The following is a 27,291-nucleotide window of genomic DNA, read 5'->3' as shown; positions in this document are numbered from 1 at the left end:
GCAAGTGTCTGTCTGGCACATGGAAGCAGAGAAATTCAGCGTGCGTGGAAAAATGTGTAATAACAACAACTATGTGCATGGTTGGAGTGTTGGTCCACGCTAAAGGATAGATGTGCAAGTTCAGTAAAACATATTATTCCTATGCTCAGGGGAACCTTTGGGAGCAAAATCAAAACATTACATCATCCTATTCTGAATTGAACCCTAAATTGTGAATTTTGTTCTCATTTGATGATCATCCCTTTTCATTTCGGTCTGTCCCTCACCTACCCTGTGTGGCTCCGTTTTATCTCTCATGCCAACTGACAATTCCATAAGGAGTTGACGAGAAACAGACTGGCACCCTGGCTATAGCTCACCTCCCTCTCACCCTCACCTCCACCCTGGCTATATCTCACCCTCTCCTCCACCCTGGCTATATATCTCACCCTCTCCTCCACCCTGGCTATATATCTCACCCTCTCCTCCACCCTGGCTATATCTCACCCTCTCCTCCACCCTGGCTATATCTCACCCTCTCCTCCACCCTGGCTATATCTCACCCTCTCCTCCACCCTGGCTATATCTCACCCTCTCCTCCACCCTGGCTATATCTCACCCTCTCCTCCACCCTGCTATATCTCACCCTCCCCTCCACCCTGGCTATATCTCCTCACCCCTCCTCCACCCTGGCTATATATCTCACCCTCTCCTCCACCCTGGCTATATCTCACCCTCTCCTCCACCCTGGCTATATCTCACCTCCCTCTCACCCTCCCCTCCACCCTGGCTCCTCCACCCTGGCTATATCTCACCTCCCTCCACCCCCCCTCCACCCTGGCTATATCTCACCCTCTCCTCCACCCTGGCTATAGCTCACCTCCCTCTCACCCTCCCCTCCACCCTGGCTATATCTCACCCTCTCCTCCACCCTGGCTATATCTCACCCTCTCCTCCACCCTGGCTATATATCTCACCCTCTCCTCCACCCTGGCTATATCTCACCCTCTCCTCCACCCTGGCTATATCTCCTCACCCTCCCCTCCACCCTGGCTATATCTCCTCACCCTCCCCTCCACCCTGGCTATATCTCCTCACCCTCCCCTCCACTCTTGACTATATCTCCTCCCCCTCTCACCCTGGCTATATCTCCTCCCCCTCTCGCCCACCCTGGCTATATCTCCTCACCCTCCCCCTGACTATATCTCACCCTCCCCTCCACCCTGGCTATATCTCCCCCCACCCTGACACTCTCCTCCGCCCTGCCCTACATGCCCGGGTCGTCGTAGTTGTAGGTGGGTGCCTGGGAGTACTGGGGTTGTTGCTGCTGCATGGCTCCCTGCGCCACCCCTACAGCGGCCTGCTGCGCTGCCTGCTGGACGTGAGGGTTCTTCCAGGCCCCGGTGGTCCACTCCTCCTGGGCTTTACTCATACTGCCCCCAGTGCCACGGTACATGTTGTGCACCTGGAGAGAGTCAGAGAGATGGTATTAGAGTGAGTTATATTACTGTAGCTAGTGTGTGAGAGTGACGTACAGAATACTGGGCCGGTGCCACGGTACATGTTGTCAGGGAGACATGGTGTGCGAGTTATATTACTGTAGCTAGTGTGTGAGAGAGACGTACAGAATACTGGCCCGGTGCCAAGGATACATGTTGTCAGGGAGACATGGTGCTTGAGTTATATTACTGCAAGTAATACAGAGGTCTTGTGAATGAATACGGTCTTTTCTCTCCTAGAGAAAAACATATTTTTTGTTGATGTTTTGTGTCTTCTCACTTTTGTTTATTTCACTTGTTTTGGCAATGTAAACACGTTTTCCATGCCAATAAAGCCCTTTCAATTGAACTGAATAGAGAGAGAGAGAGAAAGTCAAACAGAGGACAGAGAGAAAGAGTACTGTCCTTCAGTGCAGCGGTACATGTTTTGCGCGTGGAGAGAGAGAAAGAACAAAATAGTGTGAGAGACATACAGACATACAGTCAGGTCCAAAATTATTGGCACCCTTGATAAAGATAAGCAAAAACACTATAAAATAAATAATTAAAATACTGAGCTACATTGTGTATGCTAAAAAAAAAGAAGAGGAAACTCATACTTTATACAATTGCTCAGAAAAATAGATTTTAACAAGGGCAAAACAATTATTGCCACCCCTGTACCCCAGAACCCTCCCCTTGGTAGAATAACGACACAGAGCTTTTTTTTCTAAAATCTTTAATGAGTTGGAGAACACAATGGGAGGAATCTTTGGACTGCCTTCTTTAATTCAAACCACCGGTTTTCAATGGGGTTCGATCATGGCTGGAAACTGAGATGGTTATTGCAAAATTTCGATTTTTGTGGTCAATTAACCATTTCTTTGTGGATTTTGATGTGTCCTTGGGGGTTATTGTCTTACTGGAAGATACACTTGTGGCCAAGTTTCAACCTTCTAGCAGAGGCAACCAGGGTTTATAAATGTCCTGGTACTGTGTAAAGTTCATGATGCCGTTGACCTTAACAAGAGCCCTAGGACGGAAGCAAAATAGCCCCATAACATCAAAGATATATTACCATATTTTACAGTAGATAGAGGGTATTTTCTTCCCCATTTTCATATCATTTGACCATATAAATGCCAATACTTTTGGACCAGACTGTATATAATACTGGCCCCGGTGTCACGGTACATGTTGTGGACCTGGAGAGAGTCAGGGAGAGATTGAGATGATGTTAGAGATTCATATTACCGCTTGTCAAACAACAAAGGTAAAAAGTCAGACCAGGCCAAAACAAAAAATTATCCAACGTCCCCATCAACTCTGGTGTGGACCTGCACGAGTCAGAGATATTATATAAAAAAAAAATTAAACTGGGGCATTAACTAACATTTCAGTGTTCAAACATCAATGAGGGGTTAAATGTGCCCCGAGTTAGCAAAAGGGATTATTTGTATTATTTTTATTGAGATTTTGTGAGTCATATTACAGCCAAGTCAAACTAAAGTCGCAATAAATAAATACTGTCTTTGCTCTAAATAAGATCTGATCTCCTGTTACTATAGCAACCCATCAGGTAGTTGTCCTCCGCAGGTCATAGACTTACAGATTTTTTTTCTAGAACGCATGGTCAGAGGGCCCGGAACATAATTGCAAATAATTAGTAGACTGCAAATTGACCACAAGAAGCCCAAACAGATATAATATTTGACTAAAACATAATCATTACTTAGATATGTATACAATCAAATACTGTACATCTCTATTTGTGGGAATAATTTGTTACAGATTTCCTACATTTTAAAATCACTTGGAACAGATTTTGCTGGTGTTTTTAGTCTTATGTCCAACGACAATAAAAATAAACTTTTAAAAAACTTGGAGGACCAATAAAATTACTCGCAGGCAAAATTCGTCCCGCAAGGCCGCCAGTTGGGGACCCCTGACATACAGTAACACAAACCACACAGTTCACATAGTTACTAGAGTTGCCTTATAGTGAGTCAGAGTGAGAAAAGTGATCGGTACTGCTGAAGTGTAAAGTGTATATTGTACCTTGGTAAGCCCGGTGAAGGAGAGGACAGCCATGGCAGTGAACATGATGGTGGGGATCAGCATGACAACAGCAGAGCCTATATTGGTGCTAAAGAAGGTGATGGTAGCCAGCCAGCCACTGGAGGAAGGAAGGAGAAGAAGAAACAAGTGGAGGACTGTTCTAAGGCAGGGTTCCCTAATGGTAACAATACAATTAAACAGTAGGCCAATGGCCAACAATCAGGTCAATCAATAAAATAGTTTAGCCCATTTTACATCAACTGTTGTCACAAAATGGTTAACCCGGCCAAGACCCCATTAAAGAGCACCGACATTGGCAAGGAAAAGCTCCCTCAAAGGAAGAAACCTTAAGAGGGACCAGACTCAGAGGCCATTCCTTTTACAGCCAATAGGCACGACTTTCGTCAACAATTTAAAAAAAAAAAATTTTTAAACTGACGTTTTGGCCATCAGTGTAGGGCTAGGCGGTATACTGTATTTTACTACATAAACCGGTATTGATGCATGGACCGGTTTGGGTTTTACTTTAACTTCTATGGCGGTATTTGAATGTTTGGTTTGTTAAATGTGATACGCAGTGTGTAACGTCCATTGTTAAAGTTTACTCCGCTACTTCGAGTCATCCCTCTTGTCACTCAAGGAGCGCATTTGTTGTTGCTTGACCACGAGACACTTTTGTTCAGTCTACATGGTCAATGCAGCACACACTACATCAATGTTGTTACCAATTTGATCTGAATATAAATCCACAAGCGTTCTATAATTACAATATTAGTTTATGTTTCTTACATCTACAAATTGCTAGTTTTTATTTTCTTAGCAAGGTAAGCTAAATCTAGTTAGCCACTAATGCTAATCGCTAGTTAACTGGCTAACTAGCTAATAAAAGTACTGAGTCAGCAAACGTAGCTAGCTAATACAGCCTGATACCAGTGCTGGTGGATGCCTAAATCAGCATGTTGTTTGTGCAACAGTATCTTCTAAATCAAAGAGGGATAGGCAAAGCATGAATATGTTGGCTATATGAATTTAGATTTAATGTAGCCAAAGATTATAGGGTCCCCTAGGAAACTCTGAACATCACTTTGGTTCCTAACCTGTCACAATAACACATCCATGGCATTTTCCTTCGTTGTCATGTCAACCACTGTATTCAAAGTACCCACTATTATTTATATTCTAACTATAGAATTATAATAAACATTCCAAAAGATCACCCAAGTGTTTTGATCTAAATCGCAATTTCAACATTTGGTTAAATATAAAAGGCCTAGTTATTTTGTCCATATCATGGCAGTGTGGAAATGATCTCAAATGAGTGCAGGAAAGGCAAAATTTTATGGAAATGCAGGAAATTATATTAGGTTGAAGTTGAATTGAACTGTATAAACCAATGGAGAAAGACCCATTGAAATAATTTAGAATATGTGTGGCCACCGTAGGGTCACGCACTAATAAAGCAAATTTAGAACTTTTATTAATCAAAAACATAAAATATCATCAATTTAAAAAACCTAAAAACCATATATGATATGATATTTAGGCAATATCGCCCAGCCCTATGTCAATGGCCTTCATCAGACTGAACCAGGCTCCATCCTTACCAGACGCCCCAGCCTGGGATGCCTATACACTGAATGATGCTGATCACCACCTGGGCCATGAACACGAAGAAGAACGCCATGAAGTTGAACGAGCTGTCAGTCCTAAAAAGGGGGGAGAAGAGAAGTAAATCTGGTCAGAAATCCAGGATTTTAACCGACTGTGGAAAGGGTTTACTGTAACTTGACTGACGCCCTCTCTGCCTCATGAGAACTGAACACACGGTGTCAGAAGTGGACTCCAGATGTATGAGCTACGTTGTTGCCCCATCACCTTCTCATTAAACATGTACTGTACGTTAACTTTAAAAATCACTTCTCTCTGCCTCATCCATGACAGTATAACGTAACATAAGGGTGCGTGCGTTGAGAAAGACAGAACGGTGTTAAACATTTATTTCAATGGAATCAGTACTGTTACTGAACGACCAAACTTTGGCAAAATGTTGAACCGAAATGAACGCACCCCAGGTGTCAGAAAGAAGGATGTACTTACTTGAAGGCCTTGTAGATGGGTCTGAACCAGCACACGTAGGAACAGGGGGTGAACAGGATGAGCCACAGAATGGCCATGCCAAAGTTAGTGGCTCCACCCCCGCCGCACATCCACGCCAGGCAGCCAATCAGATTGACCGCCAAGGTGGCACTGTTAACTGTAACAATAACCGGTGGGAGGGGGGTTAAATAACTAGATTAATGGTCGACTTTGCATTATTTGAACTGCTGCAGCATTGGTCATGTTCATTAGGGCATGCAATGGAAATGGAAAAACGAACAACACGGCCTGTTATTGGATGATTCATCTAGCAAAGTAAAGTTTAATTGGTTACTTCAGATTTTTATAGGAGCCTGCAGAGACAGTAAAGGTAGCTTTATGTATGGGAGTCTACAGAGACAGTAACGGTAGCTTTATGTATGGGAGTCTACAGAGCCAGTAGCTTTATGTATGAGAGTCTACAGAGCCAGTAGCTTTATGTATGGGAGTCTACAGAGCCAGTAGCTTTATGTATGGGAGTCTACAGAGCCAGTAGCTTTATGTATGGGAGTCTACAGAGCCAGTAGCTTTATGTATGGGAGTCTACAGAGCCAGTAGCTTTATGTATGGGAGTCTACAGAGCCAGTAGCTTTATGTATGGGAGTCTAAAGAGCCAGTAGCTTTATGTATGGGAGTCTAAAGAGCCAGTAGCTTTATGTATGAGAGTCTACAGAGACAGTAGCTTTATGTATGGGAGTCTACAGAGCCAGTAGCTTTATGTATGAGAGTCTACAGAGACAGTAGCTTTATGTATGGGAGTCTACAGAGACAGTAGCTTTATGTATGAGGGTCTACAGAGACAGTAACGGTAGCTTTATGTATGGGAGTCTACAGAGCCAGTAACGGTAGCTTTATGGTTTAGAATCTGAGATATAAAGGAAAGGTCTCTATGACCAAGTTATGGTCTGCTTCTTTTTTTTGTATATATTTTTTTAACCTTTATTTAACGAGGCAAGCCAATAAATAAAAATAACACTATAGAGGGCATCATTTGGGACTTTCTAAAACTAAAGCAATCAGCTATCCATTCAACACACAATACACTGCCTAGTAGGCTAAGAGGCACAAACTAAACATGACCTATTTCTGTATTTAAACTTACTTTTATATTCCCCCCGGCCTGAGTGATAATGAAATGAAAATTACAAATGAAAAAGGTATACAAATCATCCATATATAAAGCTTACGATTTAACTATTAGCTTCATGTTCAGTTATTGTTGTCAGGTTAATGGTATAGAGATGGGAGGCTTTAAACTAGTGGAAGATGATTGTGATGAAAAAAAAGACAAAACATTATTATTGGATGGATGCCTAGTAGCCTTCCTGCTACTGTATACCTGTGTTTCCTCATATTATTTTGGGTTAAAAAAAACACACACAGGTGATAAAAGGAAGGCCAAACAGTAGCGGATGAGGCACTTAACAGTTTACCGGTATGTCGTCCACTTTAGTGATCTAAACATTAAATACAGTATGTAAATGGATTTGTTAAGAGTGAGCCAGTGGTGCCAGCATCTCTTTGAAGAATATTAGCTGTGATACATGATGGCATTTGAAATATAAAGAGTACCTTTGGAACATTTGAAGCTGGTTTACCCACACACCCAAATTTAGCCAAGTTCAGGACCGGACCTAAAAGCATTCTCAACGGAAAATGCCATATAAGAACTAGCTTTGATTATATCTATCTATCTATATCTGGGAAACCAGTCCAGATGCCTCAGTCTCTAATCACAGGGTGTCTTCCAAATGTCACCCTGTTCCCTATACATGTACACTACTTAGTTTGGACCAGAAACCCTTATATTTGGTATATATATACATACACACATATCTGGACCAGAAACGTGTCTGGACCAGAAACATATATGTATGGATAATCAAACTAGTTTATCCAGAAACCCAGTCCAGATGCCTCAGTCTCTAATCACAGGGTGTCTTCCAAATGTCACCCTGTTCCCTATACATGTACACTACTTAGTTTGGACCAGAAACCCTTAGTTTGGACCAGAAACACTTAGTTTGGACCAGAAACACTTAGTTTGGACCAGAAACACTTAGTTTGGACCAGAAACACTTAGTTTGGACCAGAAACCCTATGTGCCCTGGTTAAAAGCAGTGCACGACAAAAACAATAAAAGGTGGCATTTGAGATCAGCCACACTCACAGATCCATAGGTAGTACAGCTTCTTGCACATGGAACGGTGTACATCTGGGATCTCGTTAAAATCCTGATAGAAACATGGCCTCAGAGGGATGAAGCGAGGCAGGGGAGGGAAATTGTTTTCTGCGAAAAAAAAGAAGAAGAAATGACAAAGCTATCATGTTGATGTTACTGGTGATTCCCTTTTAATAGTCAGATCTTGAATGAAAACAATATATTATTTTTGGGTTGAAGTACAGGCCATTGAACCTCTGATCAAGACAGCATTTGTACTTGATTAATAAAATATTACTGTTAAGCAATGTGCAGTCATACTATGATTATATGATAATAACATGCTTATAACTATACCTTTAAAAAAAAAGTAATAATTCAATACACACAGAAGTCACACTAACAAAATCTCTACTATGATGATATTCTTGTATGAATAAAATCAGTTATAACCTACCTGCCATTACAACTGGATCTGTCCCTCCAGTTGAAAGTAAATATGATCCAACACCCAATTGCCTTGGAAATTAAAACTGAAAAGAATATGAAGTTGTATTAATCAAAGTATAATATCATGTGTTTTTGGCTATCTATCATAAAAAGCTATAAATTACCTTCATATTCAATCCAGAAACAAATTGGCTATACAATATTTTGCCTAAGTCATATGAAATGTCGATAGGACTATGAAAAACATTGAGTGGCCAATGCATGAGGAGGTACCTGTGAAATGACACCAAAACTGGCTGTCCCAGTGTCCCTCCCAGTGTGCTTTGCGCTCATATATAGCTAGCCCACCAGCTCCACTGCTACAATATGAGATTACAATGTAATTAATGTGCAGCACTGCATGAAATGCAACATTTCTGGGTGAAATCGGATCTGCTATATTCCTGTGAAATTTAAGGTGCCCGGCGTGGGTGGGAATTTCCCAATTTGATTGTGGACTCCTGTAGACTTTCGCGCATCCGTGATATGGTAATTGTGTTATAGTCAATTCCCAATTATGCATTAATATGTTTCTGGAAATATCCGGACCGTGCACGTAAAGTAAAGTAAAGTAAATTCCCAAATGCCACAGGCACGTACCTCTCAAACTCATGTGTTGGAAGAGAAGCACCCCTGTGAAAAGAAGCCAACTCTCCATGTATCCATTGTTTATCTAACCTGTGATGAGTTTTTAGTATTTTTTATGTATAATAAGGGTTTTGACCGAGTGAAAAACAAGTGAGATTCTCATTCATAAGAGTGTAGCCAAACTAAACTGGCTAACTTTGTATGTAAATTAATGAGAACAAGATGGCGTCTCAGATTATTATAAATTTCTGTTATAATGTATTTATATACAAAACAACACTAATGATATTTTCTAAATTGACTTTTTATGAAATTTGTATCTAACTGTTGCATGCTAATTGCTAAGTGCTAACATTAGCTAGCTCAGCGCTAGGCTTTTAGCTTATATTGTAGTTGGCTAGCTGTTCTGAGGATTTTGTTACATTTAACGTAATGCATGGGTGTATATATAGTGGTTTTGCACATTTATTGATAAATTAGCTAACACTAGCTAGCCCGGTTCAAACCCTGATGGATCATACATATGTAACAGTATAACTTTAGTCCGTCCCCTCGCCCATACCCGGGCTCGAACCAGGGACCCTCTGCACACATCAACAACTGGCACACATCAACAACTGACACCCACGAAGCATCGTTACCCATCGCTCCACAAAAGCCACGGCCCTTGCAGAGCAAGGGGAACCACTACTTCAAGGTCTCAAAGCAAGTGACGTCACCGATTGAAATGCTACCAGCGCGCACCACCACTAACTAACTATCTAGCCATTTCACATCCATTACACTCACCCCCCTTTTGACCTCCTCCTTTTCCGCAGCAACCAGTGATACGGGTCACGGCACCAATGTAACAGTATAACTTTAGTCCGTCCCCTCGCCCATACCCGGGCTCGAACCAGGGACCCTCTGCACACATCAACAACTGACACCCACGAAGCATCGTTACCCATCGCTCCACAAAAGCCACAACCCTTGCAGAGCAAGGAGAACCACTACTTCAAGGTCTCAGAACAAGTGACGTCACAGATTGAAACACTACCAGCGCGCACCACCGCTAACTAGCTAGCCATTTCACATCCGTTACACATACACACCTAGTAAGACATATCTTTTTGCAAAGGCAATTAGCTAATAAAGTAGATTCTTCTAGAGATTGTGTAAATGTTTCAACTCAATTCAACAAAGATAACACTTTTGCATTCTCTCTGAAGAGTGGGAATATGAATATGCACGACTTGAGATTTATGCGTTTGTTTACTGTGCTCTATTGGGTCTAGACGCACGGTGGAGAGTGCTTGCAGAGGATGAGAGACATTTGGAGAGACGTTAATGTGGACCGGATGAGCGATGAGGAAGATGGCCTGCAAAACAGCAAACCAGTGTGGTTCGTCAAGCCCCCCTACTTCCAGAGTGAGGTGCTCATTGAACGTAGTCAAGAACAACAGAGCCCCTTGGAGAAGGACCAGAGCTACTTGGCGAGCCACACCGCACGGATCATGTCTGGGGAGTTTTCAACAAGGCAACCTATATCCCACGGACCCCTCAAATATCAACACTATAGCTACCCCAATGGAGGCTCACACTGGACCAAACTGGATGACTCCTGTCAGTAGTGTGTTAAAAAATATATATTTTAACACTTTTGTTGATCTTTGAATAGGCTCGTTCATATTCCTCTGAATGAGGTATACCCCCTTTAACTCATGTAAGCAGATAAGAACATCATTCAAAATTCAAAGATGAATATAATTTAAAGTGTTTTCAAAAGAATCGAGCAGAGTACTGGCAGGAGTCATCCAGCTTAGCCTAGGGCTAGTCTCCATGGATCTTACTTTAGTTTCAGGCCCGTGTCACGCCCTGGTCTTAGTATTTTGTGTTTTTTTATCTATTTGGTCAGTCCAGGGTGTGGCATGGGTTTTTGTATGTGGTGTGTTTTGTCTTGGGTTTTTTTTCATAGGTTTTGGGATTGTAGCTTAGTGGGGTGTTCTAGGTTAGTCTATGGCTGTCTGAAGTGGTTCTCAATCAGAGGCAGGTGTTTATCGTTGTCTCTGATTGGGAACCATATTTAGGCAGACATATTCTTTGAGTGTTTCGTAGGTGATTGTCCTTTTCCTGTCCTTATTCCTGTTCTGTGTTAGTTTACACCAGTATAGGCTGTTTTCGTGTTACGTTTGTTGTTTTGTATTTGATTCGTGTTTACTTTTGTTTATTAAACATGGATCGCAATCTACACGCCGCATTTTGGTCTGACTCTCCTTCGCAAATAGAAAACCGTAACACCCTGTTTAGCCTATGCAGATGCTATTACCCACTTTCTTCGAGTCAACTGAAACAAATTGTCATCCTTCAAGAAGTGTATTTGTGTGTTTTATTCAAGGAACTAAAGAGTTGTTTTAGTATAGCGATGTCATGAGGTGCTGGGAAAAACCTTGATAGTGGTGCTTGAATTATATTTCTGAAAAGGTGTCGGAACTCTGTGATAAATTATGAAAAGTAATTTAATTAAATCCTATTTGACTCATTCTTTAAATAATGAATAGTTTATTTTTATTTATACCAGTGACAGCTACTAAGGCAAGCTACCAACGACTAGCATAAGCTTTCAGTGTGTGTGAGGGGGGGGGGTAAGCATGTGCAACCTTAAGCAAGTGCACGGCCATTTACTGACATTTATGGGAGAGACGTGGGCGTACGTGGACAGAGATGTATTGCAACTGATGTCAAAGGCGTGCACTGGAATTTCAAGATGTGTCCTGGTAAGTGGGTGAGTGTTCCTGGACCGATTCACTGAACCGTTTGACGGTGTTATCAGAGATTTACGGGACCAAACAATGTTGGACACGTGCTCTGCTAATTTTCAGAAAGTTTTTACAGACTTGTGCACTGGATGGTTTGACCCGTGAATGTGCATTTTCATGCAGTGACATGTTACTTCAATGATGCATCAGACAAGCCTTTTACAATATGACCCATACTTTAATGGAGAGATACAGGGCATTTGGAAAGTATTCAGATCCCTGGACTTTTTTCACATTTTGTTACGTTACAGCCTTATTCTAAAATGGATGAAATAGTTTTTCCCCCATCAATCTATACACAATACCACATAATGAAAAGGAAAAACAATATCACATTTACATTAGTATTCAGACCTTTTACTCTGTACTTTGTTGAAGCATCGTTGCTCAGAGATTACAACCTCGAGACTTCTTGGGTATGACGCTACAAGCTTGGCACACCTGTATCTGGGGAGTTTCTCCCATTCTTCTCTGCAGATCCTCTCAAGCTCTGTCAGGTTGGATGAGGAGCATCGCTGCACAGCTATTTTTAGGTCTCTCCAGAGATGTTCGATCGAGTTCAAGTCCGGGCTCTGGCTGGGCCACTCAAGGACATTCAGAGACTTGTCCCGAAGCTACTCCTGCGTTGTCTTGGCTGTGTGCTTATGCTGTACTGTTGGAAGATGAACCTTCGCCCCAGTCTGAGGTCCTGAGCGCTCTGGAGCAGGTTTTCATCAAGGATCTCTTTACTTTGCTCCGTTCATCTTTCCCTCGATCCTGACTAGTCTCCCAGTCCCTGCTGCTGAAAAACATCCCCACAGCTTGACGCTGCCACCACCATGCTTCACCGTAGGGATGGTACCAGGTTTCCCACAGACGTGACACTTGGCATTCAGGCCAAAGAGTTCAATCTTGGTTTCATCAGACCAGAGAATCTTGTGTCTCATGGTCTGAGAATCTTTAGGTGTCTTTTGGCAAACTCCAAGCGGGCTGTCATGTACTTTTTACGGAGGAGTGGCTTCCATCTGGCCATACCATAAAGGCCTGATTGGTGGAGTGCTACAGAGATTTGTCTTTTTGGAAGGTTCTCCCATCTCCACAAAGGAACGCTAGAGCTCTGTGACCATCGGGTTCTTGGTCACTTCCCTGACCAAGGCACTTCTCCCCCGATTACTCGGTTTGGCCGGGCAGCCAGCTCTAGGAAGAGTCTTGGTGGTTCCAAACTTTTTCCATTTCAGAATGATGGAGGCCACGGTGTTCTTGGGGACCTTCAATGCTGCACAAATGTTTTGATGCCTTTCCCCCAGATCTGTGCCTCAACACAATCCTGTCTCGGAGCTCTACAGACAATTCCTTTGAACCTAATGGCTTGGTTTTTACTCTGACATGTGAGACCTTCTATAGACAGGTGTGTGCCTTTCCAAATCATGTCCAATCAAATGAATTTACCACAGGTGGATTCCAAGTTGTAGAAACATCTCAAGGATGATTCATGGAAACAGGATGCATCTGAGCTCAAGTCTCATAGCAAAAGGTCTGAATACTTATGTAAATAAGGTATTAACAAAAACCGGTTTTCGCTTTGTCATTATTTGGGTAGTGTGTAGACTGATGAGGAAAACAATTTATTTAAATCCTAAATCAGAAACATAACAAAATGTGAAAAGTGTAAAGGGGGTCTGAATAATTTCCGAATGCACTGTACATTGTAGCCTACATAAGATTATTTAAAACCATTTTAATAAAGCTTGACAGTGTGATGAAGAATATTTGCAGCGATCTCAATCATATTTTGACGACTGAAATAATAACCTTTTGTCCCATTCAAAGTGTGTCCATCAGAGGTTGAGTCTGTGTGGATGAAGGGCATTTTCCCAGCATATATTCTCGCACCAAATAATACCATCATACTGATAATTAAACGATGTTTTGAGACCACGAATCTATGCAATATGATGTGTTTTTTTCTCTCTTCCAATTCAGATTTGTTTTTCAGTTTAAAGGATGGGCAGGATACAAGATGCCGCTGTTTGTATGCTACAATTGCATCGTGATGAGCACAACTGTCAATGGAGAAGCAGCGCCCTTCAGAGGAGTAGAGCCTAGCCTACGACATGATAAGGTATTTTTCAGCTGGACTCAATAAAACAAGTCTGACGTTTGTACCTTTCTTGCCGCATTGACATTCTATTTATGCACAGATCATTCTCTAAATCTGTAATTTGCTCAATCGTGTTACTAAACAGAATGAATGAATGGAATGGAAATAACACGGTATGGATTCGTTAGAATGGTCTTACTTCTTACCTCCTTTTGTTTCCCCCACAAACCAGCAGTGCTGATACTATGCAACGTCTGTCAATTGCATTCTATGACGATATTCTTCACGAAACACAATAATACGCGCTTGTGAAATTAATCGAGAGACAGAAATTCCAAATTCGACTAAAATCATAAATGTCTTCACCCACCGACAGCTTGGGAGTAGAACGCAATCACGTGACGTCACGTTTCTCCCCTCTCTCTCTTTTTACGCACGTACCGGTTGCACGAGGAACGGTTTGAGGAAACGGATTTGTTGCCAGAACCGAACAAACCACTTACTAGCAAGTACAGAATGTCTTTATAAACCACTCCAATAAAAGTGTAGGTACCCAGTAAAATACTACTTGAGTGAAAGTCAAAAAGTATATTAAATGTTTTAAATGTAGTTAAGTAGCAAGTGTGGAAAAAGTCCATTCGCAGGAACGCGAAACATCAGCAGTTCTACACTTGAGCGAGGCAATTAACCCCTAATACCAACTGCCCTTTCCCTTACATTGTAAAATAATTGTAATAATGTGCAATATTTTAGATTAAAATTGATGTGTAATGTGTAGATGTTTGATAGCAGCCTCTCTTTATGAACTTGGCGGAGGTGTTGCTAACATTTACAATAGCAAATTTCAATTTACAAAAAGCCCCCCACCATTTTCATCTATTGAGCTTTTATTTTTTTTAACGCAAGTCAGTTAAGAACAAATTCTTATTTTCAATGACGGTTTAGGAACAGTGGATTAACTGCCTTGTTCAGGGGCAGAAGGACAGATTTGTACCTTGTCAGCTCGGGGGTTTGATCTTGCAACCTTTCGGTTACGAGTCCAACGTTCTAACCACTAGGCTACCCTGCCGCCCCATGACTGTTTTACTCCATGTAATGTGTTGAACTGCTTTGCTTTATCTTGGCCAGGTCGCAATTGGAAATGAGAACTTGTTCTCAACTTGCCTACCTGGTTAAATAAAGGTCAAATAAAATTGAAGACTCATCTCTTCAGTAGGTCCTATGATTGAGTGTAGTCTGGCCCAGGAGTGTGACAGTGAACGGAAAGGCTCTGGAGCAACGAACCACCCTTGCTGTCTCTGCCTGGCCGGTTCCCCTCTCACCACTGGGATTCTCTGCCTCTAACCCTATTACAGGGGCCGAGTCACTGGCTTACTGGTGCTCTTTCATAACGTCCCTAGGAGGGGTGCGTCACTTGAGTGGGTTGAGTCACTGATGTGGTCTTCCTGTCTGGGCTGGCGACCCCCCCCCCCGGGTTGTGCCGTGGCGGAGATCTTTGTGGGCTATACCCGGCCTTGTCTCAGGATGGTAAGTTGGAGGTTGAAGATGTCCCTCTAGTGGTGTGGGGGCTGTGCTTTGGCAAAGTGGGTGGGGTTATATCTTGCCTGTTTGGCCCTGTCCGGGGGTATCATCGGATGGGGCCCTCCGGTCTCCCGACCCCTCCTGTCTCAGCCTCCAGTATTTATGCTGCAGTAGTTTGTGTTTGGGTGGCTAGGGTCAGTCTGTTTATGTGTCTTATCTGGTGTCGTGTGAATTTAAGTATGCTCTCTCTAATTCTTTCTTTCTTTCTCTCTCTCTATCTCTCGGAGGACCTGAGCCCTAGGACCATGCCTCAGGACTACCTAGCATGATGACTCCTTGTTGTCCCCAGTCCACCTGACCGTGCTGCTGCTCCAGTTTCAACTGTTCTGCCTGCGGCTATGGAACCCTGACATATTCACTGTGATTACTATTATTTGACCCTGCTGGTCATTTATGAACATCTGAACATCTTGGCCATGTTCTGTTATAATCTCCACCCGGCACAGCCAGAAGAGGACTGGCCACCCCTCATAGCCTGGTTTCACTCTAGGTTTCTTCCTAGGTTTTGGCCTTTTTAGGGAGTTTTTCCTAGCCATTGTGCTTCTACACCTGCATTGCTTGCTGTTTGGGTTTCTGTACAGCACTTTGAGATATCTTACATCAGTAAGAAGGGCTTTTATAAATACATTTGATTTGATTTATCAAAGCTGTGAGGAAGTGATGTAGTAAATACACCCTCAGCCCTCAAATTAAGTGGACACTTCTGATGACGTCTGACGGGTATATGCACTTGCAGGGCAACGGGCGAGGGAGGAAGGAATTCATTTTAAATGGACAGCCCTTGCCCAGAAATTCGTCACTCGTTCATCCTGCAGACTTTCGTGTTTTCAGCCACCGGTAGCTTGTGGGTGCTTTATATGCGCTACAGTCAATTATGACTGCATGTCTACTTATATTAACTATATAATTATTAATTATACGCCTACTGTATGATAGCTAATAACTTTTCTAGCTAACTAACGTTAGCCTGCCTAGTTGGAACTTCTGAAGGAATATTTTTTTATTTCTACAATTTCCAAAAGCTAACCTAACAAAAACATTATTACTTTTACAAGACGTGTTTGTGCATTAGGGGCACAATTTCTAACTTATTTACATTTTGTTTTTACTTACACTTGTATGTTGACTCCATATTGAAGTTGAGGTTTTACGTTTTAGCTGACTTTTCTTAGCGGATATACAATACTCTCGAATTGAATTATGGGACGTTTCAGGCCCCAAAGTAAACATAATTGTACACTCGCAAACTCCCATTAAAAATGAGGGCTGAGGTGCTTATGTTGCAAACTTCCCTTGCTTGGCTAATCATTTGGATCAAAGACAAATATGGCCACCAGGATTCCCCCCAAGGGCATAAGGTGAGGGTGTATCTTTGAGTTTAAAACGCAGCCACTGTCTACAGGTGAGGGTAAGTGGACGAGGGATTGTATTGGCGATAATGCACCATAACCAGTGTTGCCAACAAATGTTCAGGCTAAGTTGCTAGAGGCAGGCTGATTTGTTTCTAAAATATGTTGTGATGTCATTGCGTGATAATGTAAAACTGCGTCAATACGTATAATAACGTTACTCAAATTGACTGGCCATCTCTGCAAAAAATATTTGACATTTGTTCAGGTACAGAATTCCACTCTTTTCTTTCCAATTTGATTGAGACATGTTGAATTATGGTGTAAGTTCTGCTCAAGATCAAACATTCGTGACCAACTATATTCATTGGGTTTGGCTTATCCAACCCGTACTGCTGCTGCAGTCAGCCAACAATGATTTGCAATTTGCTGAAATTGCTGCTGGCCTGCTGCTGCCTGTGCACGAGCTGAGCACCTGCTGCTGACGTCACTCATAATGCACGTTTGCAGCCAGGCACGTCGGTTGTGACTGAGTGTGACAGAAAATAGTTGTCTGTATCATTTTGTGGGAAAATGCGTGCATTTTAGCGTTTGAGTCACTTTTCAAAAGTTGCTAAAAGTTCCAAATACATTTTTGAAAGTAGCTCAATTTGTTGCTAGGTGCTGTTTGGAAAAAAAGTTGCTAAATCTAGCAACAAAATTGCTAAGTTCGCATCACTGACCATAACACGTTGGATGCCAACCGCCGACATGAAGCAACACAGGTAGCTAGCTAGCCAGGACACCAATAGACAGTGGCTGCCTAAAAAAAAGTAACCAATATAAATATAAAGAGGGGCCCAGAATTGCGGGCCTCAATTCCACCATAAAGATCTGGACCTCTGAGCAGATCACTCAATAAACTGACATCCACTCTCTCTTATATATTTTTTATTTCACCTTTATTTAACCAGGTAGGCTAGTTGAGAACTTGTTCTCATTTTCAACTGCGACCTCTCAATTATATTTCAATTACTTGATTGTCATGACGTAACAATGTACATATTGCCAAATAATAGTTTGGAAATGGAATGATTTCAATATGGATAATATCAACAATCATATTTATCAACAATCTATCTCAAGAAACAGCCCATGCAAAAACAGACATTTCCTGTCAAATACACCGTGGGACTGTTCCAACTGTCAAAGCTAAAATACCACTTCTGCGTGATTAACCACTCAACTCGAGCCTACCTACCCATTTGCAGTTCAGTAATTCCTTGTCATTAACCCCTACAGATCTGATAGATGCCACTCTGCATTACCACTGAGCTCGTCTACAGCTAGGGACTGTGCCTCAGACTCAACAGTAAACAGTAAAGTGGGCTATCCTCAGAGCCTAGTGCCTGTGCTGCCTTGCACTTTGTTGTAGGGTACTTTTCCATTGGTATTTACACTCCCCCAACCCAAAATAAAAATACATTATTTTTTGGTGTGCTTTTTTTGCCATGGGGCAGAGGGAGAAAAATGTAGTTTAATAGCTAATTTAAGGCTATTTTACACATTTGCCATGAGACTGAAAGAAAATGTTGCTGTTTTAATGCTCAGTGATTCTTGTAAGATGAGGCAATCAACTGTTCCCCAAAATATATTCGTCTTAACAAAAGTGTAATATATATTTTGATAGTATCAGCCATCACACCATGTAAAGGAACAAACTCCTAATTATTATTATTTTCTTCATAAAATACAAATAAAATGTTTTGTAAAAAGCGCAAATAACAATAGCAGGGCTATATAAAGGGTCCCAGCAGGGGTCCTTGGCACTCCTATCGGGCACGTTATTCTCCCGTACACAACCGGCAGGAGACACGGTCTCACAAGCGATGTCGCTAGCGAGGTAGTTATCACATGGTGTCGCCCCAAGCCTCCCGTCTGCTGTGCTTGCGGGGGGCGACCGGTAGACAGTGTCCTTATCCCCCCTTGTCGTGCACTGTTTTTCCGCAGGTATGTTAACGACTGTGAGGGCAGGCGGGAGTGAAAAAACTCCGGTAATACTTTTATTTCCCTTTTGACCCACATTCAAAAGAGTGCAAAAACGCCCCGAATTATATGCTGCAGTTGCACACTATTGGAATCGGTTAGCTACTGCCACTGGTTCTGACTAGAGGAAGTACGGCCAGAGATAATAGAAAAGCAGGAGATAAGAATTCCAGCGGAAATGGAATGCAAAAACACACAGTATAACGCTCCGCCCAGCAGGCTGTCAATCAATCGCGTTCAAGTTGTCATGTTGCGTCACGCAATCCATTCTAAAAATTAAAGAGTAATTCTATGATTTCCAAATTTGTGGCTATTGATGATATCTGCGTTTTCTGTGAACAAGAAGAATCTGTCTCCCTTATTCTTTGAATGTACATTTGTGTCAGAATTTTGGGAAAACCTTGCAAAGTACTTATTTACCATTATGAACACTGCCTATAATTTTAACATAAAATATATGCGACTATTGCAATGATTGTTAATTTTTTAATTATTGTTGCCAAATACTTTATACACAAACAAAAATTCTATACCAACAATTTTTTTTTTCTGATTGAATTTAATTATCTTATTAGAACACTAACCCTAGTGAATAACAACAAGAATAACATCTTCATTAATCATTATAATAAGATATTTTCAGAGTGAATATAATTGCACTTAAATTGTTTCTTTTTTGTATTTTATTTGTATTTATATTTTTTTGTATGTTTGAGCATTGTTAATACCTGTGTTTTGTTTGCTAGACATGTTTGATGTAGCAATGTAAGTTGATTTTTGTATTATGAATAAAATAAATCTATAATAAAAAATAAAATATATATTTTTTAAAGAGTATGAGTCGAGAAACTTGCCTATTTTATTCGGAAGTACGTTATGTGACGATTTCAAAGTCAAAAAGACATTACAGAGGACAAGTTACGTATCTTAAATGTTGGATTTTTTTGTTTGTTGCAATATTTAGCTTCTTGTTCACGCAATTCGTGCTAATAAAGGGTTTTGGTGCTTGGCGCCCAATTGACTCCCATTGAAGAAGATAATTTCTTGCCCAGAATCCACCGCGTGGCACATTAACAACGTACAGTAGGCGTTAATACGAGTCCAATGGAGTTTCCCATCTCCTTTAAAAGTATCTATGTGACGGCTAGTCACAACCTAGCTAGCTTGGCTACTTGTGTCTCAGTCAGGTATGTTTTTCTAGTACTCAGTGTTTTTAATTTTCATGGAAAGTATAGTTATTACTTGTTAGTTGACAAGTGTATATACATATGGTTTGGTATTGTTTGCTGAGACAGATTTTTTGTTGTTGTTGCTGTCCGTCGGATATGCTAATTAACTTGTGCTAAGCTAACGGTAGCTATTCAGCTAGCTACCTAGCTTCATCTAGTTTGCTAACGTTAGCTAGCTAACTCTTTCGTCTTCACTCTTTGTTATTGAGTTTTTGACTGACCCAAGTGTTTTTAAGGGAAAGCCTAAGATACGTTTTGTAAAGTAAAATGTTGTCTCTTCAAACGAAGCGTATTGATAGTTCATTACGACAATGTTAAACAAACAGCTTTTGTTGACATATGTGGGCACAACTATGTAAACATCACTCGCTAACTAACTATAGCCTGTGGCTGGCGTGCAAGTTTTCATGCTATTTGCACTCAACCTTTACCACCAAATACTTTTATTATATTAAGTTAACAAGACAACTAGGTCAATAATCCTTTTCTGAATCATTTCTGATTAGAAGGATACAGGCACATTTTGAATGGTTTCATACAGTAAGTAGCACTGTTCTCTCAATCAATAACCTGTTTATTCAGGTATATTATCTGTCTATGATGTTGTGTCCCATGCCTAAGACCAGAAACACAATGTCTCTTATCTCCTGTGTCTACAGTGTTAGGAATGCAGCCACCACTCTCACCGGATGCAGTCAGAGAGCTGGTGTGTTCCTGTCTTCACAGGGACCCAGTAGCCGCTGATCTGAGATGCAGCCTGTTTGTGGCAGCTGCTCAGAACTACAAGCGGGACTCAGTTCTCAGACCCTATCCCCCCAGATACATCAGAGACAGAGACACCAAGGAGTTTGATGAGCTGGTGAGGAATTGGACAGGACAGAAAACACTGATATTTTCCATATCAAAGATAAGTCTTGACTAATAATTCAAACCTTTAGGTACAGGCTCTCTGCCAAAAAGTCAAGCATATTATTCACCATCACTGTGCACCTGTCCTACACCTGTTCTGTGTTATAGCTGAGTCTACTGGTTATTGTCTGGGTCGTGTTCATTAGGGCATACAACAGAAAATGTTTTACAACTTTTTGCAGTGAAAAATTAAATGTAGCATTTCTTAAGTCCAGTTAGTGCCTCTGTTTCAGTCAGTTTTCTTACGTTTTGTGCCTAATGAACATGACACTGCTCTTGTGTTCCTTCCAGCTGTCAGATGTCAGCAGTTTGCCTGGTGTGAGGGAGCTGGTGAGACTGAGACCTGGTGAAGCTGACCATCATCTGGCCCTCACACACTGGGTTCTCTCCTCCAAGAGCTTCGCTGTGAAAACACTACAGAAAGACGAGGTAAAGGCAATAATATCTCAAAAGAAAAGAAGTGTGCAGGATACACACTGCACTTGACAGATGTCCTTTCCACTGCCGCCTTCTCTGCCCTCCAATAGTATGCCAAGCTGTGTAACCTGACGGAGAGTGAGGGGATCTCCACGCCTGTTCCAGACTTCCTGTTTGAGCTGGAGTACTGCGACCAGATGAACGCTAAGTTTGAGAAGACACGGGCAGGACGCGACCTCTTCTATGCATTCCACGGCAGCCGACTGGAGAACTTCCATTCTATCATCCACAACGGACTACACTGCCACCTCAACAAGGTCAGTTAATGTGACAGTAAGATGGCGGCTTCACCAGTCCTTTGATGACTGTAATGATCCTTATATTTCTTTGGGGTTCCCAGTAGCCCTGCTACAATATTTTCAGATTGATGATTTTTTTTTTGGTTTGTTGGTTGATGGATAATTGTTATGTTTAGACAAAAGCCAGTATTTGCTACACAAAAGGAATGGACTTGCATGGATGAAGTTGCATTTCTGACAGACTTGTCTTTGGGGGGGGGGGGTTTCTTGACAGACGTCGTTGTTCGGAGAGGGCACCTACCTCACCAGTGACCTCAGCATGGCGGTCCTCTACAGTCCCCATGGCAACGGTTGGCGTGACAGTCTCCTGGGACCGTTGCTAAGCTGTGTCGCCGTGTGTGAAGTCATCGACCACCCAGACGTTAAGTGTCAGGTGAAGAGGAAAGGTCAGAGCTTTGTCCAGAACGTTTACACAACACTCTTTATTTACCTAGGCACCCTGAGTCTCCTCTAGTCCCCTCTACCCATGTCAGTTCTCTTGGTGTTTGCCTCTTGCACAACATCGACCTCATAACAAATGAGTGGACCGTGCAACAATATCATGTCAAGGATGGCTGCCTCTCAAAGTCCAGTAAATGTCAGTAATAATTTCCCTAAACCGGTTTCAGACTCGGAGACCATTGACCGGCAGCGCTCCAGAGCCAGGAACAGTGAAGGAGGAGAGGTCCCTCAGAAGTACTTTGTGGTCACCAACAATCAGCTGCTCCGAGTCAAATACCTGCTAGTGTACTCTCAGAGAAGACACCTGTCCAGGTTAGTACCTGCTAGTGGACTCTCCGAGAAGACTGCTGCAGCTTCCCTTACTCGGATCGGACCGGGTATGGATCCAACTAGGTCCTCGGGTCCATTTGGAACGGGTTTCTATATTTAAAAAAGCAATCAAGCAGATGTCACAAAGTGCTGTACAGAAACCCAGCCTAAAACCCCAAACGGCAAGCAATGCAGGTGTAGAAGCACGGTGGCTTGGAAAAACTCCCCAGAAAGGCCAGAACTTAGGAAGAAACCTGGAGAGGAACCAGGCTCTCAGGGGTGGCCAGTGCTCTTCTGGCCGAGCCGGGTGGAGATTATAACGGTACATGGCCAAGATGTTAAAAAGTGAATAGATGACCAGCAGGGTCAAATAATACATCTAATGCATATGGGATCCGGATGGGAAAGCCCCAGGTCCATTTGGGAACGGACCTGTGAAGGCTTAGGCTGTTGTATTATCTTTGCTAGCCTCTATTGGCGTTGTGGTGAGTTGCCAGTACATTAGTTGAACTGATAAACATTTCAACCGGATGACAGTTCTGTCACTGCTTCAGATTTTCTCTCGAATAGAACCATTTGACTTCTGTTGTGATTTTTAGACGTTTTTAGAGACGATAACTTGTGTGACTTGATTGTAATGTGATTTTTCTGATGTGTTTCCAGACATTCCCGGGGCAGGTCATGGCTGGTCAGACATCACTTTGCCATTATGATGAGTCTCTATCTGCTGCTACTCGTCTTTATCGGTGCCTTCAACTCCACCACATTCCTCTCCTTCTGGAACAGGCTTTTCCGCTGACGTCACAATCGCAAGACGGTCTTGTCCGGTGACCTCACAATCGCAGGACCACACTCTTCTGGTGACGTCACAATGAAATCACCGGACCTCACTAATCACAGGACATGGTCTTCCGTTGCTATCACACGAGTCTCTGGTGCTTTCCTACTGCAGCCCCCGTTGGTCCAGCCTGAGGCTCTCTATAGGCTTATACCCCAGTGTTTCCTGGGGAAATTGTTTCTCTTTTCCATCCTTAGGGCTGACATTAAGGACTTGGGAAGAGCAGTGTGTCAAGTTCAACATTTGAATATTCAAACTGTTTCTTATGAGAAGGAATAGTTCATATATACATGGACCATTCTTGTCATTCATAGTGCCTTCCATAACAGAGAGAGAGACAGAAAGACAATCAGACAGATGGGCAAATAGGACATCCATATTATACACTATTTCCCTTTAATCTCTTTCCTGTCTTCCACCTCTTTGTATGTACAGTATACATGGCTATTACCACTAGAGGTCGACCGATTTAATCGGAATGGCTGATTTCATGTTTTCATAACAATCGTAAATCTTTTTTTTTTTTGGACACCGATTTTGTTTGAATTATTATAATATTTTTTTTACACCTTTTATTTAACTAGGCAAGTCAGTTAAGAACACATTCTTACTTTCAACGACGGCCTAGGAACGGTGGGTTAACTGCCTCGTTCAGGGGCAGAACGACAGATTTTTCACCTTGTCAGCTCGGGGAATCCATTCTTGCAAGCTTACAGTTAACTAGTCCAACGCAATAACGACCTGCCTCTCGTTACACTCCACGAGCAGCCTGCCTGTTACGCAAATGCAGTAAGCCAAGGTAAGTTGCTAGCTACCATTAAACTTATAAAAAACAATCAATCATTCATAATCACTAGTTTACTACACATGGTTGATATTACTAGATATTATCTAGTGTGTCCTGCGTTGTGTATAATCTGACTGAGCATACATACAAGTATCTGACTGAGCGGTGGTAGGCAGAAGCAGGCGTGTAAACATTCATTCAAACAGCACTTTAGTGTGTTTTGCCAGCAGCTCTTCATTGTGCCTCAAGCATTGCGCTGTTTATGACTTCAAGCCTATCAACTCCCGAGATTAGGCTGGTGTAACCGAAGTGAAATGGCTGGCTAGTTAGCGCGCGCTAATAGCGTTTCAAACGTCACTCGCTCTGAGCCTTCTAGTAGTTGTTCCCCTTGCTCTGCATGGATAACGCTGCTTCGAGGGTGGCTGTTGTCGTTTTGTTCCTGGTTCGAGCCCAGGTAGGAGCGAGGAGAGGGACGGAAGCTATACTGTTACACTGGCAATACTAAAGTGCCTATAAGAACATCCAATAGTCAAAGGTTAATGAAATACAAATGGTATAGAGGGAAATAGTTCTATAATAACTACAATTTAAAACTTCTTACCTGGGAATATTGAAGACTCATATTAAAAGGAACCACCAGCTTTCATATGTTCTCATGTTCTGAGCAAAGAACTGAAACCTTAGCTTTCTTACATGGCACATATTGCACTTTTACTTTCTTCTCCAACACTTTGTTTTTGCATTATTTAAACCAAATTGAACATGTTTCATTATTTATTTGAGGCTAAATTGATTTTATTGATGTATTATATTAAGTTAGAACAAGTGTTAATTCAGTATTGTTATTGTCATTATTACAAATAAATAATCGGTATCGGCGTTGAAAAATCATAATCGGTCGATCTCTAATTACCACCACTGGTTATAACACCCTAAGGCTGTTTCTACATGGTTATTATCAATATGGTTATAACACACTAAGGCTGTTTCTACATGGTTATTATCACTGCTATGGTTATTATCATCGCTATGGTTATTACCACCACTATGGTTATAACACCCTAAGGCTGTTTCCACATGGTTATTACCACCACTATGGTTATAACACCTTAAGGCTGTTTCCACATGGTCATTGAACCACACGATGAAATCGGGGAGGGGACTGCAGATCTGTCTCTGTACGTTACTTATGTTAGTCACAATATCTCAGACAGCACTGGGACGATTAAGACGAAACTTGGATGAATGACACATCTTGCCATAAAGATTCGGCATTTTACAAAATTACACTGATTGGCCAGATGGTGGCGCTATAACAAGAGATTGAAAATGCTGACTTTAAAAGGTCATGCCCCTCACCGTGTTTGACCTAAAGCCATGAAATTCGGTCCCTCTCCTCACAAGGAGCACATTTGCCCCAGGGACTCATAAGCAATGTTCCCTCTAATCTGCGTGCGGGCGCGCAGTAGCCCTTAGACTGCCGCATGACTCAGCCCTTACTCTACACAGACCGGTGCGGCATAACCAATTAGAGCTGCAGTAGGCCTATAAGCAAATACACCGTTGCCATATATGGATCGGTGTCATTTACTTTGAACTACACTGTGTTTACAGCTTTGGTCATTAGTAGCTGTGCTTGTTTTGAGATCAAAGCGAAAGCTGCAGGTAACCACGTGTGCACATTTTGTTTATATTCTTTGCTAGTTAGTTATTAGCCCAGTTATAGATCATTTGTAGTCAGCAATAGGGGAGTGAATTGCTTCCTATAAGAGCACAAATCATGTACATTTCTAGTCCTCTTTTTTTTAACAAGTAAGGTAAAGAATTTATTCTTTATTTTCTTACAGGGGTGGTGTTGTATTTTGAGCCGGGCTTGAATAAGCTAATTAGATTATCTGTAATAATGGTATGAGAATAATAATAATAAATTTTATTTTGTAAAGTGGCTTATTCCATCAAACACAACATTTTCAGTCACATTCTTGTCTGAAGGACAAGTTGATAACCAGTTTCATGTTTAAGCCCTGCATGTTTTTCTCTCTCAATAGGCTCATAGAATGTAGGCTTACATTGAACACCACACATTGGCTGCTACTGTAGGCTGAATAGAACAGCTGTTTCCATGTTCAAATATTGTGGCATGGATTTTCTCCATGGATTGAAGGGAAAAAAACTAGTTTAGTCAGTAAGGATGGAATTACGTAAATCAACATGTTTTTTGAGTCATAGTATATGGACATTTGTAGTGCACTCTTGTATCAATATTTGACTTACAAACTGAAAACATTTAGCAAATGGTCAGTTTGCAAAATGCAATTTGTTGTTTAGCATTTTATGATGATAAACAATTCCAATTCTTAACGGATATTTTAATCAAGAAATATCCCTCTCGAACCAGATGCATTAGAACATTAGTTGTTTCCAGGAGAGTTAACAGCAATTGCAAATCACTTTTTGGCAGCTATTTTCTGTCAATTTGATACCATTCTTTTAATCTATTCTCAACCTTTTTATAAGTATAATTTCTCTTGTATTCCATCTGGAAAATAACAGCTGCAAAGTTGGAATTTTGCCCTGAACATCCAAACATAAAAGTGAATAATAGATGTTGTGCTTTCAGACAGGCTGTGGCCTGCAAAACTGTGCTTTTATATCTGATTTATCTCTGTCTTACTAATAACCTTTTTAGAGTTCTATTTGAATGGAGAAAGCAGCCTACATCCTCTTGATTTTTATCATCTTCGTTGTATCTCGTGTGAAGTTTCAGAAGCATGTGATTGTAACTGAGATATCCAAGATGTCTGTAGATGGACAGAATGCACAGACAGACATTGTTTTACTGTACCATGATTACCACCAGTGCTTGTGAATCTTTTTCTTTTCTTTCTTGAGGAACTATGTCTTCACTTTTACATTTGATTTATTTTTTACAAATATTAACCAGGCATCAGAAGGATGTTCAGAGAACAACCAGCCCATTGTTGGACCAGGCTTTATTCTCACTTTCTACTGGTTCTCTTATGATGGGCTCATAAAACCTGTTATTTAGGAATTGGCAGGTGTAGCAGACTGTCTCAGAGGAGAGTACCGCGTTGCAGGTGTAGCAGACTGTCACAGTGGCGTGCTGAAGTATTCACCCTTGGCATTTCTCCTATTTTGTTGCCTCACAACCTGGATGATCAGTGGAAACAGGAGGCACTTGAGCTTAATTTTGAGTCTCATTTAACATTTAAGTCATTTAGTCTCAGACGTTGCAGGTGTAGCAGACTGTTATTCAGGT

The 27,291-nt window shown here is 41.6% G+C and overlaps 2 protein-coding genes and 1 long non-coding RNA gene across 10 annotated transcripts in view; 2 read left to right on the top strand and 1 right to left on the bottom strand.

The window, feature by feature from the left end:
* Positions 1 to 1,228: 1,228 nt before the first annotated feature.
* Positions 1,229 to 27,291, bottom strand: part of LOC135508942 (secretory carrier-associated membrane protein 5) — a 28,948-nt gene continuing 2,885 nt past the window's right edge. The window contains exons 1-8 of one of the 5 annotated variants that reach the window (XM_064929174.1): positions 13,974 to 14,189; positions 8,536 to 8,621; positions 8,270 to 8,345; positions 7,822 to 7,941; positions 5,613 to 5,769; positions 5,120 to 5,221; positions 3,516 to 3,633; positions 1,229 to 1,444 (exon numbers count right to left, since the gene is read on the bottom strand). In XM_064929174.1, coding sequence (XP_064785246.1) covers positions 1,247 to 1,444; positions 3,516 to 3,633; positions 5,120 to 5,221; positions 5,613 to 5,769; positions 7,822 to 7,941; positions 8,270 to 8,276 — 702 coding nt within the window. In that variant the 5' untranslated portion in view covers positions 8,277 to 8,345; positions 8,536 to 8,621; positions 13,974 to 14,189 and the 3' untranslated portion in view covers positions 1,229 to 1,246. Of the gene's footprint in view, positions 1,445 to 2,163; positions 2,663 to 3,515; positions 3,634 to 5,119; positions 5,222 to 5,612; positions 5,770 to 7,821; positions 7,942 to 8,269; positions 8,346 to 8,535; positions 8,622 to 13,966; positions 14,190 to 27,291 lie in introns of those variants that run through there. The other 4 variants (XM_064929175.1, XM_064929173.1, XM_064929177.1 and 1 more) reach the window with 4 other exon arrangements.
* On the top strand, positions 14,167 to 16,639 carry LOC135508943 (uncharacterized). 2 transcript variants are annotated; one of them, XR_010450871.1, is made up of 3 exons: positions 14,167 to 14,312; positions 15,123 to 15,294; positions 15,576 to 16,639. It is a non-coding gene; the product is annotated as an uncharacterized LOC135508943 (long non-coding RNA). The 2 variants fall into 2 exon arrangements; XR_010450870.1 differs by having other exon boundaries at positions 15,123 to 16,639.
* Positions 19,806 to 25,953, top strand: LOC135508939 (protein mono-ADP-ribosyltransferase PARP16-like). 3 transcript variants are annotated; one of them, XR_010450869.1, is made up of 9 exons: positions 19,811 to 19,909; positions 20,458 to 20,491; positions 20,611 to 20,810; positions 21,152 to 21,289; positions 21,388 to 21,594; positions 21,851 to 22,022; positions 22,245 to 22,389; positions 23,050 to 24,948; positions 24,994 to 25,953. XR_010450869.1 is itself a non-coding variant. In XM_064929168.1 (8 exons), exons 2-8 carry the CDS (start codon positions 20,479 to 20,481, stop codon positions 23,183 to 23,185), a joined length of 1,011 nt encoding a protein of 336 aa, XP_064785240.1. In that variant the 5' UTR covers positions 19,811 to 19,909; positions 20,458 to 20,478; the 3' UTR covers positions 23,186 to 25,953. The 3 variants fall into 3 exon arrangements, 2 of the variants coding, with proteins under 2 accessions (XP_064785241.1, XP_064785240.1); XM_064929168.1 differs by having other exon boundaries at positions 23,050 to 25,953; XM_064929169.1 differs by lacking the exon at positions 20,458 to 20,491 and having other exon boundaries at positions 19,806 to 19,909; positions 23,050 to 25,953.

Source organism: Oncorhynchus masou, chromosome 22 (genome assembly GCF_036934945.1).
Source record: "Oncorhynchus masou masou isolate Uvic2021 chromosome 22, UVic_Omas_1.1, whole genome shotgun sequence".
Classification (NCBI taxonomy): Eukaryota; Metazoa; Chordata; class Actinopteri; order Salmoniformes; family Salmonidae; genus Oncorhynchus; species Oncorhynchus masou.
This window is presented reverse-complemented; position numbering and strand designations above follow the sequence as displayed.

What these genes read in the sequence shown, in the direction of transcription:
- LOC135508939 (XM_064929168.1), top strand. An exon ending in TACACTGCCACCTCAACAAG is followed by an intron (nt 21,595 to 21,850) that starts GTCAGTTAATGT and finishes GTTTCTTGACAG; the next exon opens with ACGTCGTTGTTCGGAGAGGG. An exon ending in CAGAGAAGACACCTGTCCAG is followed by an intron (nt 22,390 to 23,049) that starts GTTAGTACCTGC and finishes ATGTGTTTCCAG; the next exon opens with ACATTCCCGGGGCAGGTCAT.